The following is a 23,350-nucleotide window of genomic DNA, read 5'->3' on the forward strand; positions in this document are numbered from 1 at the left end:
AGGTTAGTTTGAATGGAATGGAGCAAGCAAGAAGTAAAACTGCAGCCCCATCCTTCCTTTCCTGTGTCCTGTGTGGGATCCTTGAGCTCTTGCCTGTCTTGCGCACCAAACTCTGCCTGAAGGCACCGCTGCATTTAATTCGAACTTCCCAAGTGCAGCAAAGCAGCAGTGGCAGAGGGGAGGATAAGCTGTGTCTGCATGCAGCGACCCTGGGGGTGTCTGTGAGCAGAGGTAATGGGAGAGAGTAGGACTGGACTTCCCGTCGTGCTGCCTTCAGCCCCGTAAGGTGAAGAGGAGGTGACGGCTGAGCCGCTGCCCCATCCCCAGGGGACTCTGCTCTTCCTCCTCCCCCCTTCCTGGCTCCTTCCAGCCAGCTCTGCTGGACACAACGCGTCCCATTCAGCGCTTGCTCCTCCAAATACCGGCTCAGGCACGGAGAGCCTGGGGCGGGGGGTATAGTTGCTGCAGGAGCCGGGCAGCCGCAGGACGCAGCAGCTTCCTCCCTCGTTCCCTGCCGTCTCTCGAGGACCTGAGACCAGCTGCGTGAAGCCCGAAAGGTGTGTGGGAAAGAAGGGGAGGGCAGCGCTGTGTGTTGCACCAGGCCTGGGGCCGCTGGGATGTGACCGCGGTGCGAAGGGTGAGGAGTGTAGAGCCGGGATCGGAGTGGGAGGCTGAACAGCGGCTCCCACGTGTCTGAACCCTGTCGGCCCCATCGCACAAAGGTGGCGGGAGACCTCAGTGCTTCCCCCAGCACTGGCCCTTCTCCAGTCCCCCCCCGATGGGGCTCGCTGTCTCCTGGCCAAAACCAACCCCGGCTCGTTGCTGCCGCTGAACAGAGCGGAGCATTATTCGGCAGCGCGGCAGGAGGAGCTCTGGGAGCAGCGTGGCAGCCCAGGACGGCTGCTCAAATCCGCTGCCTCGTGTGTGCTGGAACAAGCGGCTGCCCCATCCGTTCCCACCCGCTGCCCGGCCCCAGCAGATGCTGTTTGGGGTGAGAAAAGCGTTGCTGCTGTCCCTCATCACTGCCTCTCCCCGGCCGCAGGTGCCCCCGCCATGGGGCTGCTCCTGCTGCTGCTGGCGCTGGCTCTGGCACCGGGACGGATGGCTGCAGCCCGCTGCCCTGCAGTCTGCATCTGTGACAACCTCCGTGCGCACGTCCTGTGCCTCAGGCGGAACCTGACAGCCGTACCTGACACCATCCCCGAGGTGGGTGAGGAGCCCAGAGGGGATGGGAGGGGGTGGGCCACGGCCCCGTGGTGACACAGTGCTTTCCATGACCCGCAGCTCACCAAGCAGCTGGACCTGCGGGGCAACAGCTTCAAGGTGCTGACAGCCGGAGCCTTCCTCAGCACGCCGTACCTCACACACCTGGATCTGCGCAACTGCCAGCTGGACAGGGTGGAGGAAGGGGTCTTCCGAGGGCTGGGGCGGCTGCTTCACCTCAACCTGGCCTCCAACAGCATCGCTGTCCTCTACCAGGAGGCGCTGGACGGGCTGTCCTCCCTGCAGCAGCTCATCCTGCGGCAGAACAACCTGGAGGAGATGCAGCCAGGCGCTTTTAGCCGCCTGGCGTCCCTCACCCTCCTCGATCTGAGGGAGAACGCCTTGGTCTACCTCCCAGACATGGTCTTTCAGGGCCTGCAGAGCCTCAGGTGGCTGCGGCTGTCCCACAATGCGCTCCATGTGTTGGGCAGCGAGGCCTTCACAGCCCTGCCCGCCCTGCGCAGGCTCAGCCTGGACCACAATGAGCTGCAGACGCTGCCCAGCGATGCTCTGTCACGGCTGAGCGAGGTCACGCAGCTGGAGCTGGGCCACAATCCCATCACCTACCTGGCCGAGGAGGCTGTGGCCATGGTGTCCCTCCAGCACCTCTCCATGGAGCATGCGGCCCTGCAGGACGTGGCACCAGATGCCTTCTCCCGCAGCCCCCTGCTGAGGACACTAAATCTGACACACAACCAGCTGCGGGGGCTGCCTGCCTTGGTGGGGGCCGGGAGGTTGGTGAGGGTCAGCCTGGATGGGAACCCCCTGCTCTGCTCCTGCCTCCTGCTCCCCTTCCACCGCTGGACAGGGCGGGCAAGAGTGCAGGCAGAGGGGACTTGCGTGGCACCCCCAGCCCTCCAGGGCCGACCCCTCGACTCCCTGCGGCCCTCTGAGATGAAGTGTGGGCAGCCCCAGCTGCCTGCCCTTAACCCCACCATGCCCTCGGTGCAGACCGGGGGAACCACAGGTGGGCCATGTCCTGCGGGCTGCACCTGCTCCCCTGAATTCCACCACTCTAACTGCGAGAACAGAGGCCTGCGCAAGATCCCTTGTAGCTTCCCCACAGACACCCAGCTCCTCGACCTGCGCCGCAATGCCCTGGGGACGGTGCCTATGGGTGCGTTCCTGGGCCTGAAGGCACTGGTGTCCCTGCACCTGCAGAGCTGCGGCATAACAGAGCTGCATCCTGGGGCGCTGCGGGGGCTGCCCAGCTTGGTTTACCTCTACCTCTCTAACAACCACCTCAGCACATTGGTGCCCGCTGCCTTTGAGGGGGTCCCACAGCTCTCCTACCTGCACCTGGATCACAACGCCTTTACGCAGGTGCCCTCGGGTGCCTTCCAGCTTCTGCCCAACCTCTTCTCCCTCCACCTTCAGCACAACGCCATTGGGGAGCTGGCCGAAGGTGACCTGGCAGGGTTGGCGGGGCTGCGCTGGCTGAGCCTGGCTGGGAACTCCATCAGGAGCATTGAGCCCGCTGCCCTGGCTGCCACCAAGGTGCTGGAGAAGCTACACCTGGAGAGGAACTCCCTGCAGGAGGTGCCCACAGCCTCCCTGCAGCACCTGCCAAGCCTGAGTGAACTGAAGCTGTCTGGAAACCCCATCAAGCACATCAGGGGTGGCGCCTTCCTGCCTGTGGCCAGGAGCCTGCAGCACCTCTACCTGGACAACATGGGGCTGGAGCAGGTGCGTGTGAGCAGGGGACAGGCCGCTGCACGTACCTCTGCCCCCTGGAAGCTCCACAGCAAGAGGGAGAAGCTCAACAATGCGCCCCTTGACACACTCTTGTTTCATTGCAGATTTCCCCCAGTGCCTTTGCTGGCCTTGGACCCAAGATCAAAAGCCTGCATCTGGAGAGCAACAAAATGAGCAACATTCCTGACATGAGCAACTTCACAGGGCTGGAAATCCTCAATCTGAGGGATGTGCCTTTCCACTGCGACTGCCGGCTGCTGCCCCTGCACAGGTGAGTGCTGCGAGGGGACACAGCCCCAGGGATGCTCAGAGCTGCCCCAACTGGTGACGTAGGTCCATCTTTTGCTACATCTTTTGCTCCTCCTCTGATCTTCTGCCTCATTTCCAGGTGGATCGAGAAACTCAACTTGCGCATAGGGGCCACCTGTGCATCCCCTGCAGAAGCCCAGGGGCAGAAGGTGAAGTTTTCCACCACATTCCAAAACTGCCCCAGCTGGAGAGCCAGAGGAGCCAGTGCTGACAAGGCTAAGGCTGCAAGAAAGCCCAGCAAGAAGAAATCAGAAAAACCACCATCCAGAGGCTCCAGGAAAAACAAAGCTTAGGAAACACATGCAAAGTGCTACAGGGCTGTTCCTACAACATGACAAGAGCGGTTTCTGGGCTTGTCCTCACTGCAGCAACACAGAGCTTGTACAGGATATGAAGGAGAGAGCTTGGCCACAGCAGAGCAATGCTGACTTGCCAAGGCCAAGGGTGGTGGACGCAAGGCTTGTCCTTGCAGAACACAGAGGCACGTTATTCCTGTAAAGGACTCGTGTGAAAGCTTCCGTAGTGTTTGCAATGTGCTTTACCCGATGACTCCAACAGCAAGGCCATATGCTTGCTTTACCTTCACAAGCCTTCAAAAGCCACGTGGAAAAGCTGAAATCCACAAGCGTTCAGAAATGCTGAAGCAGCGTGGAGAAAGACTGGAAGAAGCTGAAGCACAACATCCTGCGCTGGCTCAAATCTTAAGAGAAAACTTAACAATCATAATCAAAGAATACACTGCCTGAAATCCCAGCTGCTCCTTAGAATTAAAACAAAAGCAGATTGAAATCTTTCTCCTTTTTGCACAATTTGATCCATGGTTCACCCATCCCATTCCTAAGCAGCACACCTGACCTATTCCCTGCAACAGTCCATGGGCTGGCACCGCTGGGAGGGGATGAGAGGAAACATTCTGCTTTTGCCTTGGAATGGGATCCCCCTGCATCTAATGCAAGCTGGATAGACTCAGGGCTGGGGAGCAGAAACTGGAGAGGGGAGCAGGGCCAGGGCAGCCATTTTGTGACTAAGACACTGCCCTGCACAACCTGCAGCATTTAACAAGGCAGATGTGCTGCAGCCAGGCAGGGCCCACAGCACCACGGGCAGGGCAGGCACTTCCCCACCTGTACAAAGCTCACAGGAACTCTTAGAAAGCTTCTTCACCTCTGTTGCCACACTGACCTTTCTGATTAGTTTTTCTCCCCAGTCTGGGTAGGCCTGGTATTCTGGAGAACATGACACAAACCTCTGACTTCTTCCTTCATTTAATCCATAGGGCCTCAGGATACAGATTGTTGATCAAGATTTACAGTAGGACTACTAAAAAATAAAAACCTCAAACTGTGCACCACGCACGCTGCAGTTCTGGGTTCCAAAGCAAGAAGTGATGATACACAACAAGGTCTCTTGCTCACTCAAGAGGCATTGTCCTTTCTCTTCCATTTTTCACCCCTTCCACTCTTCCTCTCCTGCCCTTCCCGAAGGCAGCAGCTGCACCCAGGGAGCACAGCATGGCAGCCCATTCCCTGACACATGTGACCCGCACACATCATCTCACATCACAAGTTTGACACCTCCAGCCGCAGCTGAGAGCCCAGACTGCCCTTTGGCAGCCTTTCCCCATCAGGGGTTTCAGCTCAGAAAGACGCCTCTGGGGCTGGGAACAAACTGCTGCACGCAGCACCCACCCTATTCGCGCTCCTCTGCAAGCCTGGGGCTTTTCTGGAGTCTATTTGCTAAGGCTTAAAGTTGCAGGCCTAGGGGCAACCTTCCTGCTCACCAAGAAAGCAGAGATGTGATGATGCAGGGTGACCTGCCACAAGAGAAGGCCCCTCTAAGTCTTCTACTTCCCACTGACAGGACCTTTCCCAGAGGGCCACAATTGAGGCGAGGCAACCGCAGGACGCTCCAAGGTCAGTCTGTGTCTTCCTGCTTTATGCTGCTGATAGGAACGGGAAGCTCTGTAGTATCAAACACTGCCTCTGAGGGGTCGATGGTTTCTTCTTTCACCTGCACGGCAATGACTAGCAATGGACAGAAAGAGAGAAGGGGAAATAAATACAGGGAAAGCCAGCGCGGTCCACCTTCTATCTCTCTGGGTCCACACAAAGGGGAAATTAAGCCTTTATGAGCAACTGGAACCCTTCTGAGGCTTCACCCCAACACACACCAAGCACCTCACCCAACCCCCTTCCCCAGCACCAGAGCTGCACATGGCTACAAGGTAAAGTAACTCATTCCCTTACTCTCATCAGGTGCCAGATCTGGCAAAGCTTTGCTGGAAGCTTTTGCTTCTCTTTTTATCCGTGATGCGGGAGGCTTCTTGACTGTCTGCTTGATGGTGTGGGTTTTGGCAGGTAACTTTTTTCCTTAAGAAAGAGATAACAAAACATAGGAAAATGTGCACTTCTTTCCCCCAGTAAATCATCACCCCAGCTCCACTGAGAAGCCACAGGCCAAGGACCAGCTCAACCAACCAGCAAATTACACCATCACTGGCTGCCAACTGGTTACTCAAAAGAAAAGGAGCTGCTGAAGAAGAACTCTACATTCATCACCTCAGCATATGCTCCTCCACATTGTCCTTCAATAGAAATAAAGGACTTTAGCATGTGATACATTCCCAGGAGGTGGTCCTGCTGGAGTCCATTAAAGCTTTGCTTACCTGTCTGGGTCTAGCCCTAGGAAATGGGCATGGTGACTCCAGGGCATGGACTGCGTAGCATTGATAGTTTAATTTTTAGCTCATGTTTTTATTTAAGTTCAGTGTCTTTATACTCTTTAGATGTCCATTGCTCTCCACCCCCCAGAAAGGAACTCCTTGCCTGTCTATGCATTACTTGCCACACCTACTGCAACAGTGATAGCAACAAGGACAAGGTAGAACAGTGACATGGTCCAGCCCCACTACTGGCCTCTTCAGCCATCTTAAGGCTTTCTTTCCTTCAGCACAAAGCAGCCAGGGCTGCTCTCTGGCTGCCCTCCAGCTGCGGCCAAGAATCTCCCTCTTACCACAGACATGGTAGGAAAGCAGCACACCTCACGCCTGGAAACAAGCACCACTTGTACCTCAGCCAACAGAAAAGACTGTGAGAGCCTTCTCACACACACACAGCGCTCTGCTCTTGGATAATGGGGGCGAGTAAGAAGGATGAAGCTGAGCTGTCACACCCAGAGCTGACTGAGAGCAAACACAGCAAGACGAGGCCTCTCTCTCCTGCTCTGACAGATCATAGACAGGGTTCCTCTAACTGGGCCCAGCCTGCGAGCGAGCGGGAGGGCACTAGTCAAACATCACTCACTCTTCTTTCCATAGGGTTTCTTCCTCTTCTTGGGCACCTCCTTGGCCTTCGCTGGAGTTGTGAGCTCTGCCATAGAGATGAGAGGGAAACGAAAGCCAAGTCCCATAACCAGTAGGTAACTGGGATCAAGTGATATAAGCGAGAAACAAGATATACCCATCCCCCCGAGTCAGCGCCCTCTTCCCGAGACAACTGGCTGAGGGGAAAGCAAGGCCATAGTGCAGCCGTTGTCTGTGCTTCCACGTGAGGGCACAGGGTGGCAGGCTGAGGCAGCACAGGGGAGAGAGGCCTAGTGCATGTTGGGCAGGGACAGGCAAAAAAAATGAGATCTGTAGCTTGGATGCAGAAGGAAATAATCTGCAGAGGTGAGGCAATGGCCTCCCTGTGACAAGGAAAGGAATAAACTCTTCAGAGGGACACTCTTACCTTTCACAGTCAGAGAAATGATAAAGGTGCAATAGCTGAGGTGCCCCTGCTACCTGGCTGAGGCTGTAGTGTGCTTACTAAGAGGGAGATGTGCAGGGACAGGACCACCTGAACTCTACCCAACTTCAGCACGAGCAGCTCTCTGTTGGTGTGCAGGTGGGGATGCTGAGGGGAACCTGAGCCAACCTCAAACCTCAGGTTGTTTTCTCCTCATCATAGACTCCTTCCTCTGCCAGCTGCAAGGTTGTGCAGCTGCAGAGAAGGACTTGTGAGAGCCAGCAGAGCCCAGGCTGTCAAATCTCTCCTCTATACAAGGCCCAAAATGAGGAGAAACTCACAGAGAAGGAGGGAGGGCACCTTCGCCTCCAGCCTCAGAAACCACAGTTAAGCCTTCACTTACCTGGAACAACAGGCGGCTGAAGCTGGTAACCTGTCAGCTCGCACCACCCCACAGGATAGATGTCTGGAGATTCACAGTCCACCCACTGGTCATACTCATTGTCCCAGCCATCAAAATGGATGCTGAGGAGACGGTGCACTACACGCTTCACTGTGGCCACGCATATTAGCCGGGGTTCCATCAGGTCCACTGCTTCCACCTTCATGCCTGCCTTGAAGCCGTGGTTTGGGCAGTCCTGAGTGCATAGAAAAGATAAAGGAAAACCCAAGGCAATTGCACCCAGTCCAAAGCCACATGATGGCATCTCCCTATAACAACTACAGGCTTGCCTACAGCAAGCAGAAAGAAAGAGCCCTCAAGCCTGAACGCAGGCATCAATTGCTGACAGACACTGTAGGATCTCCCTTCCCTCCATGGAGACCTTCAGAAGCCATCTGGAAGTGGGCCCCGGCACCCTGCTCAAGCAGGTTGGACCAGATGGACACAGAAGTCCCTTCCAGCCTCAATCACTCCATAATCGACAGAACTCTTGTGCTCTTTCTTGCTGACTACAAACAAGTTTCTTCTCCTGGACAGCACTCACAGTGTTGAAGAGCCGTGCTGGAACAGATCTTGATTTTGTCATTTCCAGGTAACTTTCCCAGTTGAAGGTCTTTGCATCATGCCCTGAAGGAGGAAGAAGAGGTCAGAAGAGCAACACAGCCACTACACAGATCAGCTGAGAGAAAAGGCAGAATGGGCAAGAAGGAAGCACAGTAACTACCCCCAAAGTACATACAGCCTAATTTTGGACATACACTTTGAGTACAGATTCCATGGCAATCCAGCACCTCCGTCCAGTGGGCAGAAAGAAAAGATGCAACACTGGACACCCATGTCAGTCATGTCTCGGACCACAGAAATAGGGGAGAAGAAACAATCAAGTGGTTTGATTGCACATTGAAAACAAACCACTAAAAGCAATTCTTTATCTCACCTACAACAACATCAAAGGAAGACAGAACAGCACTACACAAAAGTGCTGCAACACAAATTCAGAGTAGGCCTTTTTGGGCATGACCAGGTGAGGCAGTAAAATCCACTCTTAGAGGGATGGCATATCAGATTCGATTTGTTTGTACAAGAAGAGGTGACTCCTGCCAATTGTAGCAGTCCAAGTCACAGAGCAATAGCTCTACTTATCACTTCCCAGCGTTGTTATCCTTTATACCTCTGATTGTTCACTTGGAATTGTACACCTGTCCCCCTGATCCTCCAGGAACTAAACTAACATTAATGCCCTCTGGAGATGTTATTTAATTTCACAAAATACAGAGACTCCATACTGGATCAGAGCAAAAATGCACTGGCTTTTCCCCCAGCCAGCTCCATCTCCTCAAAAAACAGGAAAGTTGGAACCCAGAGGTTTTGATTCATCTCAATCTGCCACTTCTCAGAAAAGCTCAGTCCAGCAGATTCTGTGCGCAGGTTTGTGCCGCAGGCCAGAGTCCAAATGTATGGACTATACCTTTCGGAGGGGTCAGACTAATGTTGTTCTTTTGACAGAAGTTGACAGGAAAGATGGCATGTGAGGAAGCATGATAGCAGAACCAGTCAGAGCCACCGTCAGACGTGGCTCCATCAATGCTGATCATGAGGTATCCATCCAGGAGCACCTAAGATCAAAGTGAAAGGCAAAAGCGCTCTAAGATCCTTCGGAAGGAGAGACTTAACAGCACCCACAGCTGAATCACTGTTGCCACTAGACAGTAAAAGGTAACATTATATGCTCCAGGATGTACAGTAGCTTCTCCTGATACATCAGCCAGCATAACATAAGCTAATCCTCAGAGCAGCAACTGCTGCAGGATTGCAACTGACACAACAGTTTTATAATAAGGGCTCAGCCATAAAGAGTCAGGAGCTCTGCTGTCCCCCAAAACCACAGCTTTCTGCTTGGGGTTCTATGACAGCAGTTACCTTCTTGAAGGAGCAGGGAAAGCCCAAGAAAACCGAATGCTTCAGGAGATGCAGAGCACCCCCCTGAGGAAACCTGTTGGAACAATTCACTTTCCAACACCAACACAGGAGGAAAGCCCGCAATCACCTCATCAGGAGAGATGGTCAGAGATGCATTTATCCTCAGTTTCCCAAACCTATGAACGCTGCCCACTGAAACATACCTTTTATCAGTTCTCTCTTTCCTCAAGGCAGCCCTACAGACGGCTCTCTACTGCAGATAGGATCTTCCCTACTTTGTGCCCAAGTGTGAAGGTTGTTGCCAGTCACACACCCTGGACAGTTAGCTCACAGATCACACATGCTCATCTTCTCGCTGTCCACATAGGTGTGAATGGCCAGCTACTGATCTCATCAGCCTGTCAGACCTCTGAGCTAATGCCCCAATTCACACCCTCCACATACCAGCTGCCTACCTTTCTCTTGACAGCTCCACTTTATAGCTCCCTCCTCTCCCACAGGAAGAATTCTGCCCAGTCCTATTCATTTGCAAAGACCTGAGGAAAGGCTGGGAAGCCTCAGATCAAGCCAGAAGACCTCCTCTTCCCCACCCAAAACTTACCTTGCAAACAGTGGCCACACAAATGTTGCCCAGATTCAGAGGGTCAATGGCCTCCAGTTTCATGCCTTCCTCAAACCATCCACCTTCAGCATATACAGCACGAACCTACGAGAGACCCCAGAATACCACGTACTATCAGGGGTGTGAGACAGCCCCATCCTGACACCAACTGCCCCAGGTGCATACTGGATTAGAGCTTTTCTACTCAGCTCAGCCCAAGAAGGGTGAAGAAATAAAGAACTTAAATACAATATAAAGAGGCAGACAGCACAATACTGTCCTTGTGCCAGCAAGTTCCTGCCAAGGCTCTGGCCAGACCGAACTCTTGGCTAATGCTCTGCAGCAAAGTCTCCTTCTGATCTCAGGCCCCACCAGTACAATCCAGCTGCCTACTCCTACTCAACACTCTGAGCATCTCCTCACTACTCAGTTGAGCTCCTCAATCTGATGCCATCTTCTAGTTTTTCTGTCATTTTATTCAGACTTTTCCCAGTCTTGACATCCCCTAACACTTCACTGTCCTATAGCTGTAAGGGGGACAGATGAATCATCCTTAACTGCCCACACAGAACTGGTATCACTACTTCCTGTGTTGTAGCCATGGCAGAAAGCGAGACCTGTCCTACCTTCTTGAACAGACTGGGAACAGCATCGCAGTAAATCTTTCGGAAGGTGGGGTGGTTTGCCAAGTCAATGCGCTTCTCTTCTGTAAGGAATGGGAAAAAAAGCAACAAAAGAAGTGAGAAACCTGCAGCAAACACAGCAAGAAAACATCCCGGCTGGCTATCAGTTAGCTGTTGTCTGCTGAGAACTCAGTAACTAAATAAAATCCAGATCAGATGGATAAGAAACAGGTCAATCCCTCTACATCTTCCTATAACAGGCTGTGATACAGAGCTAACACAAAAACAAATGCCTGATCTTCCACCACGATGGGACAGGTGTTAACAGTAGGGCTGGGCAGCACATAGCAAACCAAAGGATGTACGTGGGGGCCTGATCCCTACCTGTCTTCTTCATGCTGTGGCCCACTCTCCGTGACCAGCCCACAGGATGGATGAGGGGACTCCACATGTGGCACCAGAAGTCATAATCGCTGTCACCATCTTCATAGAGGAGTCTCAGCCGACCCCCGATAACAGTGTCCACCACTGCCATGCGTGTCTGAGACACACGGTTCTTATCTACCACCTCCACCCGCATGCCCTGCCGGAATGGGTACTTCATGCTCTCTGCCATCTGGCAAAAAGAAGAAGAGGTGAAGTGACCACACAGTGCCTTCCTTCCCCAAAGACCTCAAAGAAACAGCTTTCCCCTCCACACACACTCTGCTCAGATGCTCTCACTGCCCAAAGCTGACAGGGAGACACCTCTGGGAAGTACTGAATGGGAGTGAATTCATCAGAGGCACAGGGAGCTGCCAGCCCCACAACATGACAGCGTGGCTGGGCGCATACACCTTAAATCTCCCTTAGTCCCATGCACTTTTTGGAGACCTGCAGTTTGTTGATAACAAACCTAACAGCTTAGGATAGGATAACAGTCTATCCGTACTTACCTGCAAATACTCAAAGGCACGTATAGAACACGTGACATTTTTTCACTGGAGACCCCAGAATGCTATAGAACTACTATGGATACTCTAAACAGACTCTGACACCTCAACCAGCCTACAACTGAATGCAGATCTTCGAAGGGAAGGTGCTCCTCACTTCTGCACATCAGGTGGGAGTGGAATACTGGGAGAGAAACACACAGACAACATCTGCCTTCCTCCAGCACCTTCCACAGTGTGAGCTCTTAACCATGGCCCAGGAACAAGCAGCAAAAAAACCAAAAATCTCAGCTTCCTGAGAAGCAACAAAGGAAACACCACCTTAATCATGGTCTCACCTTGATGTGGAAGTCCACTGGGATGGTCCTGGCTCCCACCAATTTTTTCATGAGGTAGCTTCTCCAGTCAGTGTACTTGGCATGGATAGCTAGACACGCACAGGGAAAAAAGCAGATCTTTATGGCCAAAGAACTGTACTACACCTTTCTTCTTCAGTAATGCAATTCATCTGTACTAGAAGACCTCCACACTCTACCACTCTCCCTGCGCTCAGACAGACTACTCTGCAGCTCACCCTCACTACGGGCTATGAGGAATCACCACCACAGAAGGGACCGCACGGAGCTGACATCCAACTGCGCTCATCCAGATGTAGAAGTGGTACTACAAGAAACACGTAGGTCATGCCAAACAAATCCACGGGCCAGAATCCTGTTCAAGTAGCATCCTTCTCCTAAGTGCTAGCTGAGCAAGAACTGGAGCCAGCGTGTTGCTCAGAAACAAGATGAATCCCCAAAAGCTAAACCTAGCTACTGTCACGGTCAGAAGGAAGAATGGCTACATTTGTTAGACTCTGTCCACAGATATAACACAGCAGCTTGGCACCCAGCACCCCTCTGGGTCAGCCACAGGGAGATGCAGAGCAAACAGCCCCAACAGCACAAGCAGAGCTGTGGGTAGGAGTGTCCATCCCACTGTACCATGCATGAGCTGAGGCAGCCAAGCCAGCGTGTTGGCCTCCCTTTCCCACACTCACTTTGTGGTGGCACCAGGATTTTGCTGTTGACGGCACACCAGCCGATGGGATGAATATCCACTGCACCTAAATTGCACCAGAAGTCATGGCCATCATCATTCTCAAAGCCCTCATATCGCAAAAGGGCCCTGTACCCTGTCAGGACAGAACAAACAACCAAAGAAAGGCATCAGAGACAGAATTTCTCTTTTTCCTCTTGTGTACTAGAGGTTTATTCCCTACAGCAAGGAATTCAGAACTCCACACAGGTTATCCGAGCTTCCCCAACCATTACAGAGGCGGAACAGTCCTTGCAAAGAGCCCAGCAACCAGGAAAGGAATCAGATGCTGATTTCCCCCCACCTTTATACCGTGGTATTTCCTGTTCCAAAATCCCTCAGCAATATTTCTACGAACACAGGTTGAGGGAACTGGGATTGTTTAGCTTGGTTAAGGCTACAGGGAGACCTCATTATGGCCTTTCAGTATTTGAAAGGAGCACATAAATAGGAGGGAGAACAACTGTTTATGAGTCTGGACAGTGATAAGACAAGGGGGAATGGTTTTAAACTAAGACAGACAGGGGAGGTTTAGATTAGATATTAGGATGAAGTTTTTCACGCAGAGGGTGGTGACGCACTGGGACAGGTTGCCCAAGGAGGCTGTGGATACCCCATCCCTGGAGGCTTTCAGGGCCAGGATGAATGAGGCTCTGAGCAGCCTGGTCTGGTGGCTGGCGGCCCTGCACATAGCAGGGGGGTTGAAACTGGGTGATTGTTATGGTTTTGCAATTTGGTTGGTGTTGGTATTCCACATCAGAACACCATGCCTCATAATGGGAGTAAAGGGGACAAGTTTTTTTTTTGTGAACTGCCTCAAATGGGCATGTGGTGGACACCGGAAGGGAAGTGAGGAAGGGGACGGGGTTGCTGGCCGGCTCCCTGAGAGGAGACAACGTGGTCAGAGCTTCCTGCCTTCCACAGCTCCATCGGTGAGATTGGGGACTTGGTATTCTCTTTGTTGAAACTCTCTTGTTGTTATAGCGTTATTAGGTTATTAAACTGCCGTTCGTTCTCAGATCACCTTTTTTTCTCCCTCATTTTTTTGTTAGACCTAATCGCAATCTCCCTTCCCTTCCTCTCTCCCTAAACACACGTGGCCGGGCCACGCCGCAGTGCCGCTAGAGAAAAGGCGGGGGGGGGGGCTTTTGTTCCTGCTGCCCCGGGTTTGTGCCCACTGTCCCAGAGTGAGCTCTAGAGAGAACTCCGTGACAGTGATCCTTGTTGTCCTTTTCAACCCAGGCCATCCTATGATCCTATGAATTGCTGATCTCCAAAGAGCTGATGCTTTACATGACCAGCTATGGTCTTCTCACTCAAGTTTCCCCCAGCAGTCAACTGTGCCTGGCTGTTGGGGGCTGCATTGGAGGCTTACCTACAGTCTGGATGACTGATGCAATCCAGTACACTCGGCTGGGAAGCACGGCATCATTGTTCAGCACCTCCACTTTCATACCTTTCACCACGTCATCCCACTGATCGAAGAGCGGCACCTAAAGAATTGAGGCAGCCAGAGTGGGTGGGTACTGCATTTCAGCAATGGAGACAGCAACGTGAAAGACAAGCCACATTCCAGACAGCCATGCACAGCTGTCACACCACAAAATGAAGAATGTCTCAATCAGCTCATCCACATGAATCAGCTAATGGTGGTGACCATGTTGAAAATTAGTGTTTTATAGCTGAGAGTTTGCACTATCAAATAGTGTTCTTGAGCTCATTGTATCTTTTGTAGTTTCCATGGAACTAAGAGGCATTCTTAGCTGTAAGAAACCCCAGCTCCCTCCCTCACAAGCAGTGCTCAAGAACCCTCTCCCCAGGCCTCTCTCCACTCAGCACAGGAGAGTCCAGTGCATGCAAAGTGTACCACACATGTTGTGAGGCACAGCAAAGAACTCACGTGTTTGAAGCAGCTGACTGGAGCTGCCTTGAAGCCATGTTCCTGCAGGTACTTTCCCCAGTCAAAGCCCAGGACTAGTGCTAGGAGCAGACAAGAGAAGAAAGTAAGGCAAAGAGGTTTATCTAAAAGGCACACAGTACTCAGTTACCTCCGGGCTACAACAAGGGCAAAGCACTCTGTCCCAGAGAGCATGGACTCTGTATTTGAGTGCCTTTTCCCTGAAGAGGAACTAGATCCCACAAATGGTGTCAACTTGCTCTTGAGAAATGGAGCTGGGGGGGTATCTCTGGGGCCACAGCATCTCAGAGAAATCAGAGTGAAGCATGGGGCTATTAGTCTTACAGTTACCCCTTCTAAAGATATACCTCCTCATGACTAGCCTACACTCACCGTCCTGGCCTGTCAGAGTCCCATCTGCGAGCTGCCCCGTGCCCTGTGAATGGAGGAAGGCCCCGATCTTGGCAGACCAGGCTGCCTTGTGCAGGACTTTAGCTTTCTTTGTTGGTGGCTTCCCCTACAAAAGAAGGAATATTAGTGGAATAGGAAGGGAGAGAAGCTTGCAACTGGACAGGAGGAGGCACACATCTCTCCAGGGATGATTTACAGATTACTATTAGTGCTCTCAGGAACCAGAAGATACAACAAATAAAATATAACTATGCCCTTCCCCAGCTTCTAGAAAACAGCACTGCACAGTTGGTATGCTTTTCTCTGGGGGCTTCAAGCAGAAATAAACCACTGGTAATAGCAGTCTGAGACCTCACAAGACAGCAAAAATCCATCCCTCTACATGGGCTTTCTACTCCACCCCTGGGGAAGGAGGGATTTTGACTCACCTGCAGTCTGGCCAGAATGCTGGCCTTCTTGGAGTTGGATGAATAGCTTCTAGAGCATGATACACTGCAGAAACGTTTGGTCTTGGAGAAAAAAGCCTCCCTGGTTCCCACAATCCCACACATCTCGCACACAGCTGAGTGGAAAAGCACAAAGATACAAGCAGTCAGCAGGACCAGTGCTTTATAAGTGACAGATCTAAGCCCAGGAAATCCCCACTACACATAGCAGCTCCTCCATGTATTACAGAACATGCATTATCAGTTCAGTTCTGCTCCCAGAGCATGCTTTGGTTTCCTCCAGCTCTCATTCTTACCATCATACACAGGAGAACGGGCACTACCTGGCTCAGAGCCGCTGTCTTCTGTGATCCGGCTTGTGGGTGGCTGGTGCACAGGGGAGAGTGGAAGACCTCTGACTTCCCGATCTGCCACCTCATCATCACTAGACTCTTCCAGGCAGGAGCTGCTGTCACTGCCCATGCTGCTGTTGTAGCTCCGGAAGCTGTCATAGCCTCCAAACATGTCCAAGTCATCATCCTCCTCTTCTTCCTCCTCCTCCTCCTCACCTTCCACCTCCGCCTTCTCCAAAGATGAAGTTTTGTTGCAAATGGAAGACGCTGCCTGACAAAACAACCAGTCTGCTTTAAAACAAACACCTTATGCCAAATGTTTACTAGCTTGTCTTCACTGCTGAGAGGACGTCTAGACCCAAGAGAAGCCTTGGACTGTGCAAGAAATCCACGCAACAATCCCAGATTCAGAAATCTAAAGAATCACAGAAGCATAGAATGGCCTGGGTTGAAAAGGACCTCAAAGATCATCCAGTTTCAACCCCCCTGCTATATGCAGGGCCGCCAGTCACCAGACCAGGCTGCCCAGAGCCACATCCAGCCTGGCCTTGAATGCCTCCAGGGATGGGGCATCCACAGCCTCCTTGGGCAACCTGTTCCAGTGTGTCACCTCCCTCTGTGTGAAAACCTACCTCCTCATCTCTAACCCTGTTTCAGTTTAAAACCATTCCTCTTTGTCCTATCACTGTCCAGACTCAAACAGTTGTTCTCCCTCTTATTTATGTGCTCCTTTCAAATACTGGAAGGCTGCAATGAGGTCTCCCTGGAGCCTTCTCTTCTCCAAGCTAAACAAGCCCAGTTCCCTCAACCTTTCCTCACAGGAGAGGTGCCCAACCCTCGGATCATCTTAGTGGCTCTCCTCAAGCCGTCAAAGCCACAGCGAGCTTTCCACAGCGTACCGAGCTACAGGCTCCGGCCACCAAAGCTCACAAAACTAATACAGACTAAACATCAGCTGGACCAGCTTTCTCCAGAGTTGAATTTATAACGAATTGTGATGACGGACCAGCAGCAAATCCACCTCCTTCGCAGCCCTTTCTGCGGACGCTCCTTCCTTCAGCTCGCAGGAAGCGAATAACTCGGGATCGCTGCTCCGGAACCAAAAGAGCCCGAAAGCTGCGATGCATCCCCCCCCGGCGGCGCCCCCTCCGTCACTCCCTCCCCCAACACCCCACTGACGCCACATCGGGCTCCACACAGGGAGGCGAACCGCCCCCCCGCAGCCGTTAAACGGCCGCCACAGCCCGGGCCGCGCGTCTCCCGTGGAGCACAGGGCGGCCCAGCCCCCCCCAGCCCACGCTGCGGGGCTTTGCAGAGCACTGCGCGGCTGTGGCAGCAGGAGGCCTCTCGCAGTGCGGTACCGCCCCGGCCCCGCCGCCGCTCACCTCCCCTTGCTGCTGTTGCTGCTGTTGCTGCTGTTGCTCCTGCTCCATGGCTCCCAGGACGCTTGCCCGCCTCACGCGCGTGGAGCACTACCTCCCCCGCAGCCGCGCACCCGATTGGCCACAGACGGAAGAAAATGAGCCAATCGGAGAAGAGCTTGTTCCCGCCTCACTCCCCGCGGGGCACGACGGGAGGCGTAGTTCTATTTCCGCTAGAAGGGGGCGGGGCGTGGCCCAGAGCATGATGGCGGCCTTACAGGGACCTTACGGCGTCCCGGGCTCCATCAGAGAGGGGTGGCCAGCAGGGACAGGGAGGTGGTTGTCCCTCTCTGCTCTGCTCTTGCGAGGCCCCATCTAAGTACTGCATCATGGTATGGAGCCCCCAGTACAAGAAAGACAGGGAGCTGCTGGAGGGGGTCCAGAGGAGGGCACAAAGATGGTCAGAAGGCTGGAGCACCTCCCTTATGAAGACAGGCTGACATCTTGCCATCAAATACACCTTTCTATTCACAGCTTATGCTCCTGTGTTAGACCAATCATCGTACTTGTATCTGAATATCAAGCTTTTTATTCCAAATTTCATACAGCCACGAACATCTGTCCACTTTGCAATAGACCATGGCTTTTGTTTGGCACTTGACTGAGATTCCCGTGCAGACAGGCTCCTCACTCCATCATCTTCCATCCATCTTTTCCTGAAGGCAGCTTGCTCGTGTCATTACCTGGGCTTGGTGGACACAGGGACAATCCCAACGCCTGTGCTGTGCTCTGGCCACAGCCAGATCTTCAGGTGCACAAAACACAGGTACAAGTTACTCCCCACACACCCATGGGGTAAAGCTGTGCTCTGGGAAGCCCTCCCTGCCTACTCTGCACATATGGCTCGCAGGCAGTGAACGACACACCAGGTTCAACAGCACGTGCATGCAGTTACAGCTGGCACACACAACTGGCTTTGCTACACACACGCTCCCTAGTTGAAGCATTTCTGTACAGGACATCCCCCAAATAGGGGAATGTGCTTGAATTAAGAGGCAGCCGCCTGCACGCACTGCTGTCAGGTGAGATCAAGAGCACTTCAGCCTTTCCATGCTAAGTGACCTCAAGCAGCCCATAAGTGGGTGCAACAGCATTAATGGGGCACCCATCAGCTACTGCAGCACAGCATCTACAGAATATCCACACCAGGTTCTCTCTCAGGCTCACACTTTGGTGCCAAAAGCTGAACAATGTATTCCAAGTGAAATAGGATCTTTTAATATCACATATCCAAACAATAGTTCTCATTTCAAAATGCAAAATAGGTCTTCTGAACATCAGCTGCTCCCAGACTGGCCGGGTGCAGGTCAGCTGATGAGGTCAGACCTCGTTTCTTTGGTAAAATACATTGCCATGAACAAACACAAATGCAGGGCCGTACCAAAAAAGCATCCATTTATAAGACTAACGGGTCACTCCGCATCCCCTTAGCGTAGATTTGCATTTTAAAAGCAGTCATATACATTAAATAAACTCTCCAACTCCTACAAGGCGACCATCGGACGTGGCACATCTCCTGCCACCCCACTGGCTTCTCAGCAAGCAACATGTGTGGGAGCGCAGGGAGAATCATTAAGAACAGGCCGTCTGTCTCACACAGTTTATTTAACAATAGGTAATAAGAAATCAATTTTTTTAACAGTCTATACAGTGATCGAAAGTTCGTATTTATAAGTAATCAACTTTAAATTGCATGATTTACAACATTTGAGGGTTGGGTGTTTTTTTTTTTCTTTTTTTTTTTCCTTTTGTTTTTTTTGCTTTCTATTTTCAAGTTTTACAGAAAGTGGAAGAGGGTGGGAGAAGGGCAGGGCAGAGAGAAAGCAAGCAGAAAGAAGAAAGCCCAGGGACTTCTTTCCCCCCCCCCTTATCAGGTTAAAAAATCACCCTGTCGGAATTGTTGCTTAACCCTCTTCTTTTTTGTTTAATTATTATTTCCTTTTTTAATTATTATTTTTTTATTTTTTTCCTTTGTTAGATGTAAAAATAACGACGACCGGAAAAAAAACAACAAAAAAAAAAAACCAAAAAAAGAATCCTCTCAAGAAAACAGAAACCACAATATATATACTACATCCATTTGGCAGCTGCCCCCCACGGCTATTTGCAAAAATGGCGCCTTTCTCTCTACATGTACAAATTTAATACTCGAAGCTTTTATTAGTTTTTAAGCTCAGACTCTCGCATAGAAAATTCTTGGAGGACAAAAGTAGACTTCGGGAGGGGGCTGACTTATTTACTATTTGTACATTTTTTCTCTCTTTCTTTCTCTCTCTTTCTCTCAAAGAATTGACGTATTTTCCCAACCAAAGAGGAAAAGATCGGTATTTACTTTTATATATATATATTTATATATGTAATGTATTCTTAAAGCAACATTAACCCCTTTTGTCCTCCGGCTTTAGGAAAAGTTTCTCCTCTGGTGGTTTTATTTTGATGTTGTTTTGTGTTTCGTTTTTATTCCTCATTGTTGTATCTTTTCTTTTTTGTGGTGACACGAAGAAAAAAAAAACCAGAACAGGGAAAATGTTTACCATCTGCCTCAGTAAATAATAACTATCAATATTACATATTTTCATTAATTTAAAAAAGAAAAAAAAATAAAAATAAAAATAAAAATAAAACCTATTGGAGGCAATGAGTAGGGCGGCCTTTGGCCAACAGGCAGCAGCTCACCCTCTACCCCCCCCGACCTCCCCAACGCACACGAGGGGAAAAAATAAACAACAACAACAACCAAGAACAAAAAAAAAAGGACTGGTTCTGATTCCAGCCATAACAAAAATATATTCTTTGTACTCTACTGTCCCTCAGGTTCGTTGTTGGTTTGCTTTGAAAACCACAAACTACTGCTGCAGAGTTCAGGTGTGTCCAGGGAAAAATGTTGTTTTTTTAGCTAAGAAAGATTCAAAAAAATTCATCTTCAGTACAAAAAGTCTTGAGAAAATAAGTTTTTTTTCTTTTTTTCTTTTTTTTCTTCTTTTTCTTTTTTTTTTTTTTGCTCCCAAAATGCTACAACGTGTCTAGTGTATGTCTAGTGTACTCTGTGAAAGATTTGAATTCAAGTCTGAGTTCTCAGAGCTGAGCCCCAGTTCCGTGGCGCTTGTACCATGGAGGCCTGCCATACCAGGATTGCTAGCAAGCTGGGAAAGCATTGCACTCTGGTCTGGGCTGGCAAAGTGCCCTTGATCCATGGGGTTAGCCTGGGCAGCTACCAGTCCTGGATGTGGGGAGCTGGTCTGCGGGGAGACGTGGTGCGGAGAAGGCTGAGGCTGCATCCGGGGAGATGGGCTGGAATGGGGGGGCTGGGACTGGGGCCGTGGCGAGGGTACAGGCTGCGGAGAGCGCACTTGATTGGTGAGTGATGAAGGGAGCTGCTGACCCTGTAGGTGTGGGGACTGGGCCTGGTTGGGCAGCATGTGCTGCTGGGGGCTCATAGGATTGGGCTGAGCTGGGGACCCCATCTGCTGCTGGAGCAGCCTCTGCTGGAAAGCCTGCTGCAGACTGGCTCCCGTCTCTGCGCTCATGGCCTGGGGAAGCTGGCTTATCTGTCCCATGTTTCCTTGCTGCATCTGCTGCATGTGATGCTGCATCCGTTGCTGCTGCTGCTGCTGCTGTTGCTGCTGCGGATACCCAACACCCTGGGGCTGCTGGAACTGGTTGTGGTTGGCCATTCCTGGCCCCAGCGCTGGTCCCACTCCTTGCTGCTGCTGCTGGCGCTGCTGCTCCATTATCTGGTGCCGTCGCATCAAGAGGTCTCGGAACTGAGGAGCCATCCCCGAGTGATTCATATTCATCTGCTGTGCCTGAGGATTCATCCCAGCCATGGCTTGCTGCGGCTGCTGCGGCGGCTGCTGCTGCTGTGGCATGCTGGGCCTCTGCACCCCGCCCTGCATGGGATTCATGTTCTGCATGGCTGCATTGGGGTGCACCCCTCCCTGCTGCCCCTGCATGGCCTGCTGCGGTTGGAGACCTGGCTGGCCCTGGGGCATGCCAGGCTGACCAGGCATCCCCTGGGGATTCTGGGACCCCGCGTACTTGGCGGCTCGCTGCTTGATGAAAGCAGCCAGCAGCTGAGGATTGGAGTGAAGGATGTTAAGCACCTGCTGCTGCTGCATGGGTGAGCTGGGAGACCTGAGTGTCCGCAGTAGGTTCTGTAAGGCCGCCTGGGGCAGGGGTGGCTGTTTTGGCTGAGCAGCGCCTGGTACCTGGCCCATTCCTGGCTGAGGCGCCATATTCATCGGCTGACCTGGCTGGGCTACTGACATCATGGATGGCCTCTGCATCCCCGGCTGCAATTGAGCTTGAGGCAAGCCACCCTGCACCCAAGGCGGCTGCTGCTGGATCCCTGCCGGCCCCATTCCTTGGTCTATGTGACCACCAGGACCTCTGGCTATTTGTGGAGGATTCATTCCCATGGGTGGCATCTGGGGCATCTGGTGCTGAATCGGCCTTTGGAAAATCTGAACCTGCGCCATCTGTCGTTGGGTCTCTGCCGCCCTCTGGATCTGCATGGCCATTTCCACCGCTGCTGGAGGAGGACCCTGAACTGGTGGCTGGGGTGGCTGGGGCGGAGTTGGAGGGGTCACCTGGCCGCCCGCCTTGCCTTGGGACACAACGCTGGGGGGCTGAGTTCTCTGCATGCTGTATGGTGGCATGCTGTTGGGAGGCGCAGGCTGAGGCTGTGAGGCAGGCTGGGGTGGAGGCTGGGGCTGGGGAGTTTGTGGCGTTGTGGGTTGCTGGCCAGTTGGAGTTGTTGGGGTGGCTGGTGTTGGTGAGGGCAACCCCTGCTGCTGGCCCACCACACCGGTCCGCTGCATACTTGCCATCCTCCTTCGGAGCATCTGAGCCTGTTGCAGGCGGTGCTGAAGCTGCTGTTGACGAAGCTTGTGTTTGATGTTGAGGCAGAAGGGCACTGGGCACTTGTTCTCCTGGCAGTGCTTTGCATGGTAGCAGCAAAGGGCAATGAGTTGCTTGCAGATGGGGCACCCTCCGTTGGTTTTGCGTTTGCAGCCTTTGGTGTGTTGGACAACCCGTTTCATCTTCTGGCAGGATGGCAGCGAGCAGTTGGCGTTACGGCACTGGCAGGCGTGGACCAGGGACTGGATGCAGCGCTGGATGCTCAGGCGGCGAGAGTCACCTGGGCTCTGGGTGGTTGCAGTCTGCTGGTTGTTGCTCTCATCATCTAGACCAAGGCCTAATTTCTCCATCTTATGGTCATGATTTTTAGTGTTATAGCAGGTGATGCACAGGTCGTAATCCTGGAAAGACAACAAAGGTAAAATTATCAGTGCTTCTGTAACTCTATGCAATAGCAATAAGCGAATGATGTCGTGCCATCTCAGCACATTACTCCCAGACTGTTTCAGGCAAATTGATGCTTGGGGGAAAAATTCAGTCTTTCAGGCTATGCTGAGGTAGCTGAGAGGAATAAATTGAAACTATAGCTAGGGAAAGCATGTGGGTGTGTAAAGGTGTCTGAAATTTACACAAATATGTGCATCTTGAATAAGTAGTTTGCTCTGAGTAAGTAAGTCACATGTGATTCAGACAGGCTGAAAAAATCCCTTTCTTTCCTGATTTAAAAAAGGAGGAGAGAGGCGAAGATCAAACAGCTGCTATATGCTGTTTTTTCAAAAGAAGGGGGTACCTTTCCTGCCACTCTTACCCAGTTTTCAAAGAAGGAAGAATGAAAGCTGGGTTGTCAGGTGAGTTGAACCCAAAAGTGTGCTGAGAAAAGAACAGAATAGCACCTACAGTCTGTGAAAGCAACAGCAAGAATTTGAGCTCAATTTATTTAAGATGATCCGAGTTATTCAAGGGATTCATTAATCCATATGAAACGTAGAATTTGTTTCCCAATACCTACTTCAAAATGAGAATATAAAAATTTAAATCAGAACTTTTCAGAACCAAATCCCAGGCAATCATTTACTTCCAGCAGGCTAAAAAATTAAGTTACAAGCCAGATTCAAGGTTCTTCCAGCTTCTGGGAACAGGTCACTGGGCTCAGCCTTCAAACAGTGATGTTGCAAACAGTTCTGAGAACAAGTATGCTGTTTTCTACTATAGAGTGACAACAGAACAATCACCCAAGTACAGAAATCTGTTCTGTGGCACAGCAAAACCTCTATATCAGCAAACTGATGGAGAGCCCTGTTCACAGAAACACTGCAGCGCCACAGTTTGGAAGAAGAATGAACATATTGCTCTTCAGAACAATCAACAATTACAGCCCATCACTACCGTTTCCTTCTGC

The 23,350-nt window shown here is 51.7% G+C and overlaps 3 protein-coding genes across 5 annotated transcripts in view; 1 reads left to right on the forward strand and 2 right to left on the reverse strand.

Annotated features, from left to right (window-relative positions):
• Positions 1-457: 457 nt before the first annotated feature.
• Positions 458-4,060, forward strand: CHADL (chondroadherin like). The gene is made up of 5 exons (XM_015860838.1): positions 458-557; positions 1,043-1,206; positions 1,285-2,949; positions 3,063-3,229; positions 3,347-4,060. The coding sequence occupies exons 2-5, from the start codon at positions 1,054-1,056 to the stop codon at positions 3,558-3,560; spliced, it is 2,199 nt and encodes a 732-aa protein (XP_015716324.1). The 5' UTR covers positions 458-557; positions 1,043-1,053; the 3' UTR covers positions 3,561-4,060.
• A 456-nt stretch (positions 4,061-4,516) lies between these two features.
• On the reverse strand, positions 4,517-17,186 carry L3MBTL2 (L3MBTL histone methyl-lysine binding protein 2). 3 transcript variants are annotated; one of them, XM_015860819.1, is made up of 17 exons: positions 17,056-17,186; positions 15,662-15,941; positions 15,321-15,454; positions 14,875-14,998; positions 14,485-14,564; positions 13,960-14,077; positions 12,547-12,681; positions 11,849-11,937; positions 10,963-11,194; positions 10,582-10,661; positions 9,956-10,060; positions 8,903-9,050; positions 7,979-8,061; positions 7,396-7,630; positions 6,570-6,635; positions 5,514-5,636; positions 4,517-5,291 (listed from the first exon to the last, which is right to left on the reverse strand). In XM_015860819.1, the coding sequence occupies exons 1-17, from the start codon at positions 17,101-17,103 to the stop codon at positions 5,182-5,184; spliced, it is 2,190 nt and encodes a 729-aa protein (XP_015716305.1). In that variant the 5' UTR covers positions 17,104-17,186; the 3' UTR covers positions 4,517-5,181. The 3 variants fall into 3 exon arrangements, with proteins under 3 accessions (XP_015716305.1, XP_015716296.1, XP_015716312.1); XM_015860810.1 differs by having other exon boundaries at positions 15,635-15,941; XM_015860826.1 differs by lacking the exon at positions 6,570-6,635 and having other exon boundaries at positions 15,635-15,941.
• A 1,490-nt stretch (positions 17,187-18,676) lies between these two features.
• EP300 (E1A binding protein p300) overlaps positions 18,677-23,350 on the reverse strand; it is a 58,751-nt gene continuing 54,077 nt past the window's right edge. The window contains exon 31 of the mRNA XM_015860798.2: positions 18,677-22,352. Coding sequence (XP_015716284.1) covers positions 20,115-22,352 — 2,238 coding nt within the window. The 3' untranslated portion in view covers positions 18,677-20,114. The remainder of the gene's footprint in view (positions 22,353-23,350) is intronic.

The sequence above is a fragment of the Coturnix japonica genome, chromosome 1 (genome assembly GCF_001577835.2).
Source record: "Coturnix japonica isolate 7356 chromosome 1, Coturnix japonica 2.1, whole genome shotgun sequence".
Lineage (NCBI taxonomy): Eukaryota > Metazoa > Chordata > Aves > Galliformes > Phasianidae > Coturnix > Coturnix japonica.

What these genes read in the sequence shown, in the direction of transcription:
- L3MBTL2 (XM_015860810.1), bottom strand. Translation starts at nt 17,103, where the DNA reads ATGGAGCAGGAGCAACAGCAGCAACAGCAGCAACAGCAGCAAGGGGAG. An exon ending in CAGTCAGCTGCTTCAAACAC is followed by an intron (nt 14,078 to 14,484) that starts GTGAGTTCTTTG and finishes TCAATTCTTTAG; the next exon opens with GTGCCGCTCTTCGATCAGTG. An exon ending in CCACAGCATGAAGAAGACAG is followed by an intron (nt 10,662 to 10,962) that starts GTAGGGATCAGG and finishes CATTCCTTACAG; the next exon opens with AAGAGAAGCGCATTGACTTG.
- CHADL (XM_015860838.1), top strand. Translation starts at nt 1,054, where the DNA reads ATGGGGCTGCTCCTGCTGCTGCTGGCGCTGGCTCTGGCACCGGGACGG. An exon ending in ACAACATGGGGCTGGAGCAG is followed by an intron (nt 2,950 to 3,062) that starts GTGCGTGTGAGC and finishes GTTTCATTGCAG; the next exon opens with ATTTCCCCCAGTGCCTTTGC. An exon ending in CGGCTGCTGCCCCTGCACAG is followed by an intron (nt 3,230 to 3,346) that starts GTGAGTGCTGCG and finishes CCTCATTTCCAG; the next exon opens with GTGGATCGAGAAACTCAACT.